Source organism: Coffea eugenioides, chromosome 3 (assembly GCF_003713205.1).
Source record: "Coffea eugenioides isolate CCC68of chromosome 3, Ceug_1.0, whole genome shotgun sequence".
NCBI lineage: Eukaryota > Viridiplantae > Streptophyta > Magnoliopsida > Gentianales > Rubiaceae > Coffea > Coffea eugenioides.
The window spans coordinates 4,237,277-4,251,431 of record NC_040037.1 but is presented as its reverse complement, the minus strand read 5'-3'; the positions used below and the strand labels follow the sequence as shown (position 1 = coordinate 4,251,431).

Below are 14,155 nucleotides of genomic sequence, written 5' to 3'. Positions count from 1 at the left end.
ATGATCTGTCCAGAAAACAAACAGATAAGTTCAATATCATAGTCATATTTTAAAAGAAAGAAAAGAATTTGCATTTCGAGTCGCTGTCCTGGTTCTATTACAATTAGGCTTAACACGTACTTACATGGGAGGTATTTGTCTGTAGGTTGTTTACGTTTACCTTTGCCCAGTATTTTTTGTGACTGACGGAGAAATATATCTTCAATTCCCCAGTACATCTTTCCTCAGCTGGGGTACTTACTTTTTTCATAGTCTTTCAAAGCAATATTCTGTCACTTTATGAACAGAAAATGTAGGAACGTACAAAGGCATTTTATCCTCTGAGACCCTCTTCTCCTTGATGTGCATGTTTTTGAAGTTCCAACATCGCTCTTAATTGTTGATGGAGATCTGCTGCAAGTTGTACTCATACTGTGCATATATAGTAGAAGAAAAAACAAAGACTGTGAAAAATGTATGATAGAATGAACATTAATCTTTCAGATTGACAAGAATGAAAAACGTCCATTATATCACCGGAGAAAAGAATGTAGTATGCATTATAAAAATCTATCTCCGAGCAGGGGTAAGTGAAAAACAATAGTAGTAATTCTCTGGACAGATGGAGATATTACATTTGCATTAGTTGGATTTGTTGTTCATAGTCACTATGAGTTATAAAAACTACAGTATATAAAAACCAAAATGGAAAATGAAAAATAACGACTACCTGTGTGGTGTGACTCGAATAAATTGTAGGTTATGATCTTATATTAATCTTGTCTGATAATTAGTCAACAATGTTGCAGTTATGAGTCACTACTGTCATAATAACAAAATGTCCAAAAGAGAACCTGCGACGATTTTTTTTTTTTAGTGTAATTAAGAGCAAAAATTTTCTTGCTTGGTGGTGAAGGAGATGCAGAGTGAACTGCCCGGCATAATACAAATTTGTTTACTTTATTTTTCAAAAATTTCATCAAGAACTGTCAGCTCTATATAAGTTTAGAATTAATAGACTTTGTCATCTAAATTATTTTCTGTTTTCAAATCTTATTTGCTGTCTAAGCTCACTATCACAAAATCAAAGTAAGGTTATTTCTGGACTGGCTTACAAGTTGCACTTGAGGAAGATGGTCTGACTTCTTTGGCTAGGACTTGTTTGAACAGTTAAATGTCGAAAAGAAGCTCGTAAATTTCTGTGAGAATTAACAACAACGATTAATTGTTGTTGAGCAACTTTTTTTTTTTTTTCTTTTGGGTCTCTGTAAATCGGGCATGATCATTTTCCTTTAGGGGCACATGCTTTTTTTTTTTCACTTACAATGGGGAATATTTTCGAATAGGAATTGAGGCAATTTTTGGGTGAAGGCGAAATGATCTCATGGATGCAGCTCAACGTTGGTTAAAATTCCATTGTAATTTCCGCTTAGCCCATCTTTTGATGAAAAAGAAAAAGAAAAAAAAAAGAATTCTATTACTAATGATTATAAACAAGTGCTATAGTAATTTTGTTGCACTATTCCTCAATATTGTTTAGTCTCCTCACGTATCTTTCACTACTTCACCAAGTAAGAGTGTCATCAATAATTTATGATCAATTTAGGAAGAAAGGAAAAGATAAGCTCAATATATCTCATTGCCATGGTTCCTAATGGGAAAAAAAAAAAAAATTATTTGCGTCACTTTCTAGGTACCAGCTATCACGTATAAAAATGAAACGCGTAATTCGTATTGATCTACGACTCTACATGTTTTTCTCAGAAAAAAACAAAACAAGGGTTCAAAAAATGTCTCACCAATTTAGCCAAAAAAGAGAAAAAAGTGGATGTTATAAAGTGCAAGAAACCGTGTTGAGAGCATTAAACTCATCTCTAATTAGTCGGCGGCAAGGAAATAAGTCCAAAGGCAGATTGACATTTCATTTCCTTCTTTCATTTGTTGGATCTCCTTCTCATGGTAGAAGGTCTTTAAGCTTTTTTTTTTTTTTTCCTTCATTGATTAATGGTTGAGATCGCTACTATCAAGGTCTATTAAATAGCAGAAATGAATATGAGTTTCGAAGTATAATGCAAAATATACAGTCAATAGTAAAAATGAGTGTGGATTTCAAAATATAATTCGAGATGCACATACAAGAGGAGCATATATGCATTTAAATCTCCTCTTCAACTGCACCTATAAGTAGTATAATCAGTAAATAAATTCATGGTTGAAATGTAATTTACTCAACATGATTGCTTAACTTATGCTTCTGAGGACATTGATATTGATGAAAACTGACCATTCCATAAAATGCCTGAAAATGATATCCTCCAGGCTCCAGCTATACATGGTTGTTGCAGGAGATGGAAGTTGGAATATAAATACTCTTCCACATATTGAAAATTTTCACTTTTTACATGATAGTTAAACCAAATTTCAAGCCATTTTAGTAGGAAAATTGTCACTGCGCATCTAACTCTGATTCCTTTTAGGATTTGTTTGTGGGAGGAATTGACTCTGCTTCAACCACTGTGTAGTGGCAATGACAGAGCTATAAGATCACGTAAACTAGAGCCGAGCTCAAGGAAGTCATTGGACAGAAGGAAATTGTCCAAGAATCAGACATTTCTAGGCTCCCTTGCTTGCGAGCTGTGATAAAAGAAACCTTTCGACTTCACCCTCCAGCCCCATTAATTCCTCACGCAGCAATTGACGATGTAGAAATCAATGGTTACGTGGTGCCCAAAGACACAAAAAGTACTCGTCAATATGTGGGCTTGGAACAGAGATCCTGCAAATGGGGTCAGATACTTTTGAGCCTGATCGGTTTTTAGACATTGAGATTGCCGTAAGAGGCCAGCATTTCGAACTCGTTCCCTTTAGTGCAGGGAGGAGAATTTGTCCAGGATTGCCTCTGGCTTATGGGATGGTGCATTTGATGCTAGCTTCTTTCATTCACAACATTGACTGGAAACTTGAATAAGGAATGAATCCAGAAGATTCAGACATGGAAGAAAATTTTGGGCTGACAGTTCAAAAGGCTTGGCCTCTAGAGGCTATTCCAGTTAAGCTTCAACTCCAATCTAATGATTTTTAGGCCATGTATTTGAAATGAACAGAGGTGTGTTTAATTTTTAATAATTGGTTAGGTATGATGTAGAACCACTCGCAAAAGTCCCTTAAATTATTTATATACGCTTGTTTTTTATCTGCCTATGTTGCTCATAAGTAGAACTTAAAGTGCCTCTTAAATAAAAGAACGAATAAGTAGAGGTATCAAAGTATTATCCCATCACTAAAGTCCACAGAAGATAGTTTAGCTAATCATGCTAAATCAGTCAATTTAATTGGATCTCTTTGGGATCGTCTCTAACTTCGTCAAGCAAATCGTGTTGAACGATTCCGATGTATCTCACTAATCATATTGGTTTTATTCTATTAGAAAAAATCCACACGCGATAGTAATATTAATTACTGAATGAGACTAAACATTGCTCATATCGATTACTATATGGTCAACCAACCAAATTATTGATGTGCTGTGAATCTAGTCAGTTTTCAAATGCCTTGAGCATCAGAAGAATTTGAAGAGCAAAACGACTTGATCACCATTCACTAAGAGCAACCTTTCTGGCTGAACAGTTTTTCCCACTCCTTACTGCGTGTTTGCATGCGTCACAGGCGATACGGAGATATAATATTTCAATCTTACCATGTTAGCAGGGAGATTGTCCAGCACGATATTGACTAAAATATGTCAAACTTGCCCATTTTCTTAAGTTTATTTTCTCCTAACTTGTGATCATAAGAGCAAGTGTGTTATTCTCATAAGAGCAAGTGTGTTGACAGCATGGTTCCCTGTCGCGTCGTGGCATCGTGGTCTCGGTTGTTCCATATCAGTCACGGCATATCGGTTGAATATCGGGAGATACGCACATTCTAGTACATGAAAGTTTTCAAAAAATCTGAAAAAAATTACTAAAATACCAAAAAAGGCACAATTTGAAAAAATATCCAAATTGACTCCGAGTCGACTTGGATATATAGACTAATACCAGTATCACAGATTCGAATCGGCTAATATCAGCCGAGTTACCGCAGATATGGCAATATCCGTGATTCGAGAATCAGTATTGTACCGATTCCCTCTGTTCCGGTTACGACTCGGCCGATACCAATAAGTATCGGCCGATATTGCTAACCATGGTTGACAGGGATAGAGAGCTTCAGAGGATGGATATTGAGCATTTCTTCCATAAGAGTTCTGTTTGCAGAAGTGTTTTTGCTGCCAGAGTTTATCACCTCTGGTGCAGTAGAAACATGCAGATCTTTATCCTCCTTATCAGCATATTGATCATTTGATCATAAAAGGATTTTCGGGGCATTGCAGCAGGTGAAAGCTGATTGACGGGAAACAGGAACAAGAGAAATTGTACCTGGGTTCTGAGCTAAGAATTCAGCTTTCACCTGTACAGATCATCTATTCGTTGTAGTCTTGCTGTAATTGGTTAAGGGGTATGCCCCTTCATTTGTGTAAATTCTTGCATAATCAATAAGAAGCCAAGAGCTTACTACCAAAAAATAGAAGAGTAAGGATCATAATAGGCGCATCCCAAAAGGAAGAAGACCCAAAACTAAATTTAATAGACGTTACAGTTAATTTGTCTTATAATACATTATCAACATACATACCAAATGAATGATTTTATACACACGAAGTAGCAAACAAATTAGTTACCTCTCTTCTTCAACCGCGCAAGCTCCATTATTCTCTAGTCTACTTCTTGTACAACATGACAACGATATTTGCCTTAATTAAATTATAGTAATATTCCCAAAGTGATGTAAGTTGAAACAACCCTCTATTTTACAGCGGTAATGAAGTAATTCAAGAATCAATTTTACCTCAACAAGAAGAAAGTTTCAGGAACTGGAGGCACTTACACTGGAAATTCATCAATTTCATCTGTCCAAGGATTCTTCTCTTTAGCTGGATCAATGAACCTCAATGCACGATATACAATACTGTTGCATTTGAAGCCTGAGCCAAACGCTATCTGCAATATCCTATCTCCCTTCCTTATCCTTCCCTTGGCCTCGGAATAAGCCAATTCATACCACAATGAACTGCTAGATGTGTTGCCAAACCTGTGGAGTGTCATTCTTGATGGCTCCAAATGCCATTGAGTCAGTTCAAGGTTCTTCTCCATTGCATTCAGCACTGCTTTTCCGCCAGCATGAATGCAGAAATGCTCAAAAGCAAGCTTGAAATTCGGAATATATGGCTTGATTTCCAAATCAAATACCTTCTTCGCCAGCAAAGAAACAAGAAACATGAATTGTTCTGACGCGGGAAGAACTAATGGCCCAAGTGTTGTTATATTGGCTTTCAATGCCTCTCCAGCTACACCCACTATATCTCTAGACAAGGCAACACCGACCTTTTTCTCCTCATCCTCCTGTTGGAAAATGCAACCGTAACTTTTGTCATCAGCTCCCTTGTGTGTTCGAACTGAGTGAATGAGCTGATATTTTGAACGACCATGATCAGACGTTTTGTTTGATAGTAGAATCGCAGCTCCTCCCATTCGGAAGAGACAGTTCGTCATGAGCATTGACTCATTGTTCCCGGAGTACAGATTCGGAGTCATGGGTTCCATACTCACCACCAGGGCGTACGTGTTTCCCTGGACCTGTTACATTAATATATTTGAATGTTGCCTTCCAAGAATGTTATCCAAATAGTTAAATAGAACGAACAAAGTTAGGTTCAGAAGTTGAGATGAGTTATGCGACCTGTAAAAGTTGCTTGGCAAGATCTATCGAAATCAGTCCAGCACTGCAGCCCATACCGCCAAGGGTGTAGCTCAAAATATTCCCCCTAAGCTTGTAATGGTTTACAACAGTAGCAGAAAGGGACGGTGTTGGACAAAAAAGACTGCAATTCACCACTAGAATCCCTATATCTTTGGTTTTAACACCAGTCTTTGCCAGTAGTTGATCAATGGCGCCAAAAATAACCATCTCAGCCTCCTTCCTAGCCTCAGCCAGGCAGGCATTTGGCTCAGCTGCGTATGTTTTCTGGCCAAGTCCTGATCTCTCCAAAATTTTCTCCATAAATGCTAAATTTTGTTCATTGAACTTCCCAGATCGTCTACATTTCTCCATGTAATCTTCTCTGGAGCACATAAACTCGGGTCCAGGTTTGTAGCATGCAAAATTCACGAGATAAACTTTCCTGGGCCTAGTCACACAGTACAATGTACCCAGGAAAACAAAAAAGGCAGAACAAAAAACTGTTGCCACAAAATTGAACCTGAAAGGACCCCATAATAGGTCGAAATCTTTGATGGTGACAGTCGAAAGATGAAACGAAACAACCCCCACGAGGGGAACTACGATCAGGTACCTAAGGTTGGAAATAAGATAACAGTAACCAAGTTTGACATGCTTGAGCCTAACAGATAGGAGAAAGTTGGGAAGACTAGGCTTCCTCTCTAGAGTTCTAGCTGTAAACGGCATTTCTTCTCTCATATAGTCAGCCCTCCTCTGATCCCCCATTGCAACCCCAAACTCAGATTAAAGTTGCTCGAGGAAAGAAATTACCGGTGGATGTATCAACTGATAGTCTGAGAGTGAGCAAGGCAATGTCTTGGAAGTGGAGGGTAAGTCAGAATTTAAGAGGAGAGCCTGGTGTGAATTATGGTAGCTGCCCGCAGGGGATTTAATAGCACCAAAATTGTAGTTAAGTGATGGTTTTTATGAGTGATGTTTACATAACATGAATGTTAAGAGGTGCTTAACTTTGTTGGCAAGTAAAAACTTCTACGCGCAACAAAGGCTGGAGGTGATTAGCTTCGAATGAATTTCTTGCGTACTTAAATTGTGGGATGTGCCAAAGGAATGACAAATGACGTTCCTGTTCAAAATGCTTTCACGACAGCCTGCTACATTAGCTCAATGAAATGAACATTTCCACAACTTTCATAGGGGAAAACTTGCGTTTTGGGAAGCATTGGCATAAAGTTCCGATCATGCATGATACTTCTTTGAGATCAATTTCTTTAGTTTGCCATGTCACAAGGAGATTATGCATTTTATGCTCTAGTATGAAGTCGGCAAATGCAAATTTTAAATCAGTTTATGGCTACGATCCCAGAATATTATACTCTGCCTGTAGGGGACACTTCAACCCTCCCTGTGAGATAACAGATCATTCACATGGTACAACATAACGACTGATCCACAAGACAACATTCTATTGAGCTTTCCAAACATCTTGGACGTTACATGCTCAAAAGCAACTTTTAGTTATTGTAGGAGGAAGATTTGGAGCAACAAAGATCATTTTTCAGCTAGCTGATTGGCACAAGGAGCTCTCAGATTAATAATAGCAACCTCTAATTTTCAGGGCTATGACCAGTCCTCAGCCATAACATGTGACATTACTAGCAGTACATTCCGTTAAGAACTACACCATTCCTTTCAATGAATGGGGAGGATAACGATGGCAAACACGACATGTGCCTCTACTGCCTGCCAACAAGCATTTCAGCCAAAAGTAACACTCAATCCAATTCTTAAATATCATTCAACAAACATAATTGCAAGAAATACACATTACTCTTTAATTAGGTTTACTTTAAATGAAACAAAGCCACCAGATAAAGAGTACTAATGCACAGAAATTTTCTCCTTGGTGCTCAGACACAAACAGATGGCACCAGCTGTATTGAAGACTCGATATTAAGTAATATAACCTCTTCGTAGAAACAGATACACTGCAAAAAGTATATTTAAAATCTTCAGTGAATGCCAGGATGATTTGCACAAGCAATAACATTAAGCAAGCACATGTAATATATCTGATAGCCCAAAACAGAGTGAAGTGCCAACAACACGGCTAGAAAGGAAACCAATACAGAATCTTCTAACTTGTGCATAAGCAAGCTAGCTTGATTATAGCACATTAATGACCTCCTATCTACAATCAGCCATTTTATATATTTCAAGCCGGATAGCTGAATCCAATCCCTAGAAGCTATAGGCAGGGTCTAAGTTACATTCCCCAAATACCACGAGCTGTTGCCACCTTATTACTTGGTCGTGATGTCAATTCAAACAATATCCTGGCAAATGTATCAGAGTATCTCCCATCAGAGAAAAGCATCTCAGCAAATGCATTTTCATATACTAGCAGCAGAGGCTTGTTTTGTGGCTCTGAGACAAGGTTCTCCAAAATCATTGCAGCCTTTCGGCAAACTTCTGGCACCGGATGTGGTGCCTTGATCACTTTTAGTAGCCGATCAATTGCCCTGATATGATTTCACTGAATGTTAGAACAATATAAAACTTCCTTTTCTCAAAACAACTCTATTTTGTGTTGAAACCCGAAACTTAAAATATTAGACAAAGCATCTAACCATCTCTCACTTCCAAGCTTCAATCGGCAGTCCATATTGACTTCTGCAAGGTTATATAGCGCACCAACAGCAGCCCCTTGGGCATTAGTATCTGGCAGGCTCATGATATCAACTAGTCGCTTATGCACCTGCAGATTCAAAAAAAATGGTTCTTAACAAGTTGAGTAAAAATAACTGTAGACTAAATGGGGGACACAGTAAAAAGGTAAACCTGTGGAGCAAAAGGAAGAAGGAAAGGTTCATTATCAGGATTTATTATCAGACGTCCAAGTAATTCCGCAGCAGCACAATGCCAGGCTTTTACAGCAGATCCCAGCACTCCCATGATGGCCTGGACTGCTCGTTTTTCCCTAGTAGATCATTATACATAATTCGTAACGTGTCAACAGGAAGTGGTATAGACAACACAGAAATCAAAATCTTACGTTATCTTAATGTAGGAAGGCTTTGAAGAGCTAAAAATCCGAAGATCCAGCAGATGAGCCAAATTCACAACCGTCTCCAAGGCATTTGTTACAAGCTCCTCATCCTCTGCCAAAACAACAAACATGAGACCAGGACAAGTATTTGGACATATCTTTCAGAAAACAACTGTGCTTATTTGACGAGAGAAAACATCATCAAGGTGAAGTTCCTGAAATGTAAGAGACAAACATTTAGCAACTCAATTTACTAATTTCTTTACCTGTCACATAATCTTCTATACATTGAAATAGTGTTTCCAAACAGTGACGATGCTGGGCCATTATGACCTCATTATCTGGCATGAATGAGAAGTTGCGTATAATATTTGAAGCACCAACAGCACACAGCTGCTTTTCAGACCTCCCTTCCTCATCCATATTAAACAGGCCATCTTCTTCAAACCACCAATCAGCTGGGCGGGGATTACTAGTATTCTTCTGTACAGAAGCCTCTTTACTGCTGGAACCAGCCGCAGAGCTGTTGCGAAATAAATTGTACAAATCAGGTGTCCAGTCCATGTGATCATTATGAACATAAAACTTTCAATTTCAAGCATAAGATACTCATGCCAAACAACCTATGAGCAGCTTCATTTTTGCTCAAGGCCTCATATTCATTCCCAAATCCAGTAACAGCAGAATTTGCACCTAGCATTCTCACTCTTGGCGTTTTAACTAGCACCCTTGGCAAGGATATATCACGCCAGTCATCTATCTGCCCGAATTTAGATAATTCAGTGCAACAGAAATTACTCATATGCATAAGTTTTGCTGAATGACAAGAGACATACAACTTGTAATAAAGCATCGAGCAAACCAGGAATCTTGGCAAGAGGAGTTGCATCTTTACGAACTTCATCTTTTTCTTTGAAAGACAGCAATGTGAGAGTGTTCAATGCCCATGTCAACTCACTCTTCAATCCACTCTGAAGAGCGAGAACTATCCTTTTGTTATTCTGCTCTGGTGAAAACAATTGAAATAATGTGAATGAAAATCCATCAAATCCATAAGGGCTCAAATCTGAAGCACCCAAAATCCATTTTATTAGGCATAATGCAAGCCTATACAAATTTTCATTTCTATATTCCACATTCAATCATTAAAAGTATCCTCTCTTTTGCACCTGTTATCTGTGAACCTACTAAAGTGACTTGCACAGTTCCCAAACACTATGATAAATTAGCATTTCATCACATCACCTATGACCAAATAAGATATTAAAGAGCCCAATAAGCCTAACACAATAAAATACAAGCTTAGTTTGATATTAATAACGGGCTTAAAATTGTTTTCGAGCTTGGCTAGATTATTGTTCGACCAAGCTCAAACTAGCTTTGAACTCTAGTAACTTGGTTTATTAATTCGTAAATTTTAGCTGATATTCCCATTTTTTGAGATCAAATCAAGCTTAAAGAGCTGATATTCCCATATTCAATCTTCTTCAAACTAACCAATCTCGAAAAAGCTCTTTTCCAGGCAAGCTAGCTGAGTTCATCTTTTTCTCCTAATGACCTTACTAACAGTCCTTCACTGATTGCAAACTTTTGTAGATATTCGTAAACCTAACTTTTTTCAGCGAATTCCAGAAAAGCTAAAACCCTGAAGGTACTTAAACCCCTCTGCGAAAGAATTGACAAATCACAACAATTTAAGGGAATTTTCACCATAATCTCGGACAGAATGAAATAAAGATCAAAACTTTATTAATCTATCCGTGTGTAGACTGACCGGCGAAGGCGGAGTGCACTTGTAGAGAAGGACCGAGGAGAGTAGAGGGAGCTGCAGAATCAGCTGAGCCAGCTGCGCCAGCAGCTGTGGCAGCATTGCCGCTTCCGCTCCCGAAAGGACGGCCTCTCTTCGCCGCCGGCGTGGCGGAGCCTCCTGCTCCTCCACCTGCTTTGCTTTGGTCTCTCTTCTGCATAGCTGCGATTCGGTGACGGTCAGGACTGGGCCTTAAAGTTGAGAAAAAGAAGGGGGAGAAAATACCATTCGATGTTGGCTGACGGACGGATAATGGCGCAAATATGAGCCCAATTAAAAATTTTAGGCCGAAAAAGTGGGCCGCAGAAAAACTGGACTTGGGATGGATTTCCATGTGAATTAATTCACTTCTAAATTATTTTCACTCTGAACAAAGAGTTGATGATTGCCTTGAAAAACCCACCCATTCTACATCTATTAAAATTATTCCTATAAAAATAACAAAATAACATGTTCCCAATGCAGAATATTTTGTTATCCATCATACACTGTATAGTGCAATTATACGTTCATACTCCAATTTCATCCATAAATGAAGGCTGAGTAATGAAATTTGTTTGGACAAATTAGTCTTTGTGGTGGGATTCGAGTTGTGAACTTGAGTTGATCCTAAGACTGTTTAAACTTGGCGTAGAACAAAATTTGTTATGCACTCTTGAACTACCGACGGGTAGAGTCGAGCTCTACTCCAATAAAAATACCGGAACTCAAACTTGTCGATTTTCTCGAAAATAGAGCTCAAGTTTATACTACCTTTCTCAAGTTTGATCAAATTGAGTTCAAACCAGTTTAGTCAAACTTAATTGAATTCAATTGAGTTTTCAAATTCAATTTTTGGTAAATTCTATAACCATCTTATCTGTTAATGTAACTTCACAATAAACAATTAAAAATTATTATATTATAAATGTACTATTCGATGAAATTCAACGAGTACTTTAATTATTCCTACTCATACTTGACTCGAATTTTCAACTGAACTACTCACGAATCCGAATCAATCAAGAAGCTTCGTTAAGTTACACCCCTCCTCTCACTCTTTTCCACTGGGCTTAGCTTAACGACATTTATTAAGTGGCAAACGTATTAAAACCTTATCACATCTTCCGAATAATTACTCATAGATTGAAAACCTGCTTGTATGAAAATTTTATCAGCCGAGGCACAATTTTTGCTGTTGCATTTCTTAAGCAAACGCTTGAAAGAGGGTATCACTATTTTTGCTGTGAATGAGACAACGTACGTAACAGATCCGATGTATCTTAAGCAATATATTCGCATTTGGCAGCTTGGTTTTATGTCATTTCAACCATCACTGGATCTGTTGAAGATTCCCTGCACCATAACAATGGATTAAGACGTGCACCAAAACCTTCTATCATTCTTGTTAGTTACAAGTTTGATAGAGCAAGCATTAACTCTGGTAATTCTAATCTGCGGAGTCAGGTGGCCAGCGTCCCTGGAATTTTCAGCGCCATCCATTTTGTTATTATCATTTGCTATGCTCGCAAAAAAGGCCTTCTTGGATCCTGAAATTCAGAATTCATCCAGTAATGCCTTGTTGAAGAGGATGCGATGCGTTCTACCAGTTGCGAAACAGAATTATTGCCTCTTTTTTCCACAAGAGTAATACAAATTTTTACCACTATATATGTGTATGAACTTACGAATCCTGACACATTAGCTCTGTGGAGCACCCAACAGCATGTCGAAGTATTCAGTTATGTATTATATCATCTCTGATTAACCAGAAGGATCATTTGAGACTCTTTCAAAGCTATAGCTCCTGCCATCTTCCTGTACATTCAATAACCACTTTCTCTCCCAATCTCTCGATTTTTTTTTTTTTTTTTTTGGGTTTCTTGGACTCGTGCCATACTTGCTAGTTAGTCCTTTTTGTAAGATTTCAGATGGTAAATATTGGACAAGTAATTAGAATCTGGATAATATTTGGAGTAATCGAGTGATTGTTAAATGGAACCGGACCTCCTTTCAATGAAAAAACAGAGAGAATTTTTTTTAAAAAAAAAATAAAAAGGAAATCCTCATTGGCTCTCATTTCTTAGTGAATGATAACTTTTTCAAGTAATAAGTCGTAAGCTTAGTTATACAAGTAGTGAGTTTTGTTATCATATCATGTAAAAAAAATGTTTTATTATCATAAAAGATGCTTACTTATTACCAAAAACCCAATCTTACAACTTCTAAAATATGCGATTGGTGATAATTCTAATACTTTTATAATGGGCTCTTTTTTCTATTATATTCTATGATCGGCTGGTTCAAAACATGAAAACATTTTAAATAAAATTAGTTAAAAAAGTAATATTAACCTTTTTTTTTTTATGATAGGAAAAAGTTTGAATGTGTTCAACTCCGATATTACAAGCTAGAGACTATAAGTTGCTCGTAAATTGCCCACCAAAACCGTTCTCGGATCGGCAGTAGATTCCATGCGCACGACCTTTTGTGCAAATGTAACACTGAATCCTTGATATATTTTTTTTTTTTTTATATTAAAATGCATACAGGAGAATTCGACAGAACTCTTTCAACCGTTTCGTTTTTGCTAACAAAATTGCTGAAGTCACTCCTCACGTTCTATTATATATCATCAAATATTCAAATGTCGCACTGACTTCACGTGCTGAAGGTTGATGCTAGCGATGGTATTGCAGGCCTACTTAAGTCTGGTAAGTACTATTATTTAAAGCCAACTTAAGTATGGACTGCAGAAAATCTTTCGTCCAGAATAGCTCACTTGCTTATGTCATGAAAAAGGAAAAAACAAAAAAAAAAAAGAAAGAAAAAGAAAAGAATCAGAAGAACAGCTCAATTGTGTACCAATTACATTATTAATGAACTTTACAAGACTTCACAAATTTATTTTTCTCCAACTTATTCTTCTGATAGAAATGCCTTAAGAGGAGGAGTACAGTCCTACATAATAATAATAATAATAGGTTTTAACTTTTATAAAAGATTCTTCAGTGAAGCAGCGGCTTCAGTGATGGCTAGACTTGCAATCCACAGAACTGGCAGATTCTTCGCTCGAGATGCCATCAGTTGGCTGGATGAGAAGCTCATTCTTTAATATAAATTTGGTATAACTTTCAATTGTAATCACGGGGACGTGACGGATTTTGTCACGATCCGGTCCTCCACGCCCATCGATCCCATTAATTCTTTGGACGATGAATTCTTCAGGCATTGTAATTTCCAACTTTCTGAGCGTTGTAATAAACCTCAGCCCATCAGGAATCATCTCCAGTGCTTCACAAGCCTCGATTGTAAGATGAGATAGGTTAGGCATGGATCCTTCAGCCACCACCCACTCTTCTAAGTTTTTTATGCCAATGATCTCCAGAGATACGAGTTTTGGAAAAGCATTTGCATCAATAATCATCACTTTTCTCTCCACCAAGTCCACATACGCCAAAGTTAGTCTCCTCAAGTTGGAAAGATTCCCCAAGACACTCATTGGATCGCCTTCAATTGAACACTCCTGCAAAAGTAACTCACTGAGGTTCGAGGGGGAAAGG

At 37.7% G+C, this 14,155-nt stretch overlaps 2 protein-coding genes across 2 annotated transcripts; both read right to left on the bottom strand.

Annotated features, from left to right (window-relative positions):
- Positions 1 to 4,904: 4,904 nt before the first annotated feature.
- Positions 4,905 to 6,525, bottom strand: LOC113765037 (3-ketoacyl-CoA synthase 20-like). Its single transcript, XM_027309088.1, has 2 exons — positions 5,761 to 6,525; positions 4,905 to 5,657 (listed from the first exon to the last, which is right to left on the bottom strand). The coding sequence occupies exons 1-2, from the start codon at positions 6,523 to 6,525 to the stop codon at positions 4,905 to 4,907; spliced, it is 1,518 nt and encodes a 505-aa protein (XP_027164889.1).
- Positions 6,526 to 7,696: 1,171 nt separating this feature from the next.
- LOC113765787 (armadillo repeat-containing protein LFR) lies at positions 7,697 to 10,811 on the bottom strand. The gene is made up of 8 exons (XM_027310041.1): positions 10,581 to 10,811; positions 9,643 to 9,812; positions 9,430 to 9,566; positions 9,073 to 9,329; positions 8,813 to 8,918; positions 8,599 to 8,737; positions 8,388 to 8,515; positions 7,697 to 8,279 (listed from the first exon to the last, which is right to left on the bottom strand). Exons 1-8 carry the CDS (start codon positions 10,771 to 10,773, stop codon positions 8,024 to 8,026), a joined length of 1,386 nt encoding a protein of 461 aa, XP_027165842.1. The 5' UTR covers positions 10,774 to 10,811; the 3' UTR covers positions 7,697 to 8,023.
- Positions 10,812 to 14,155: the final 3,344 nt, after the last annotated feature.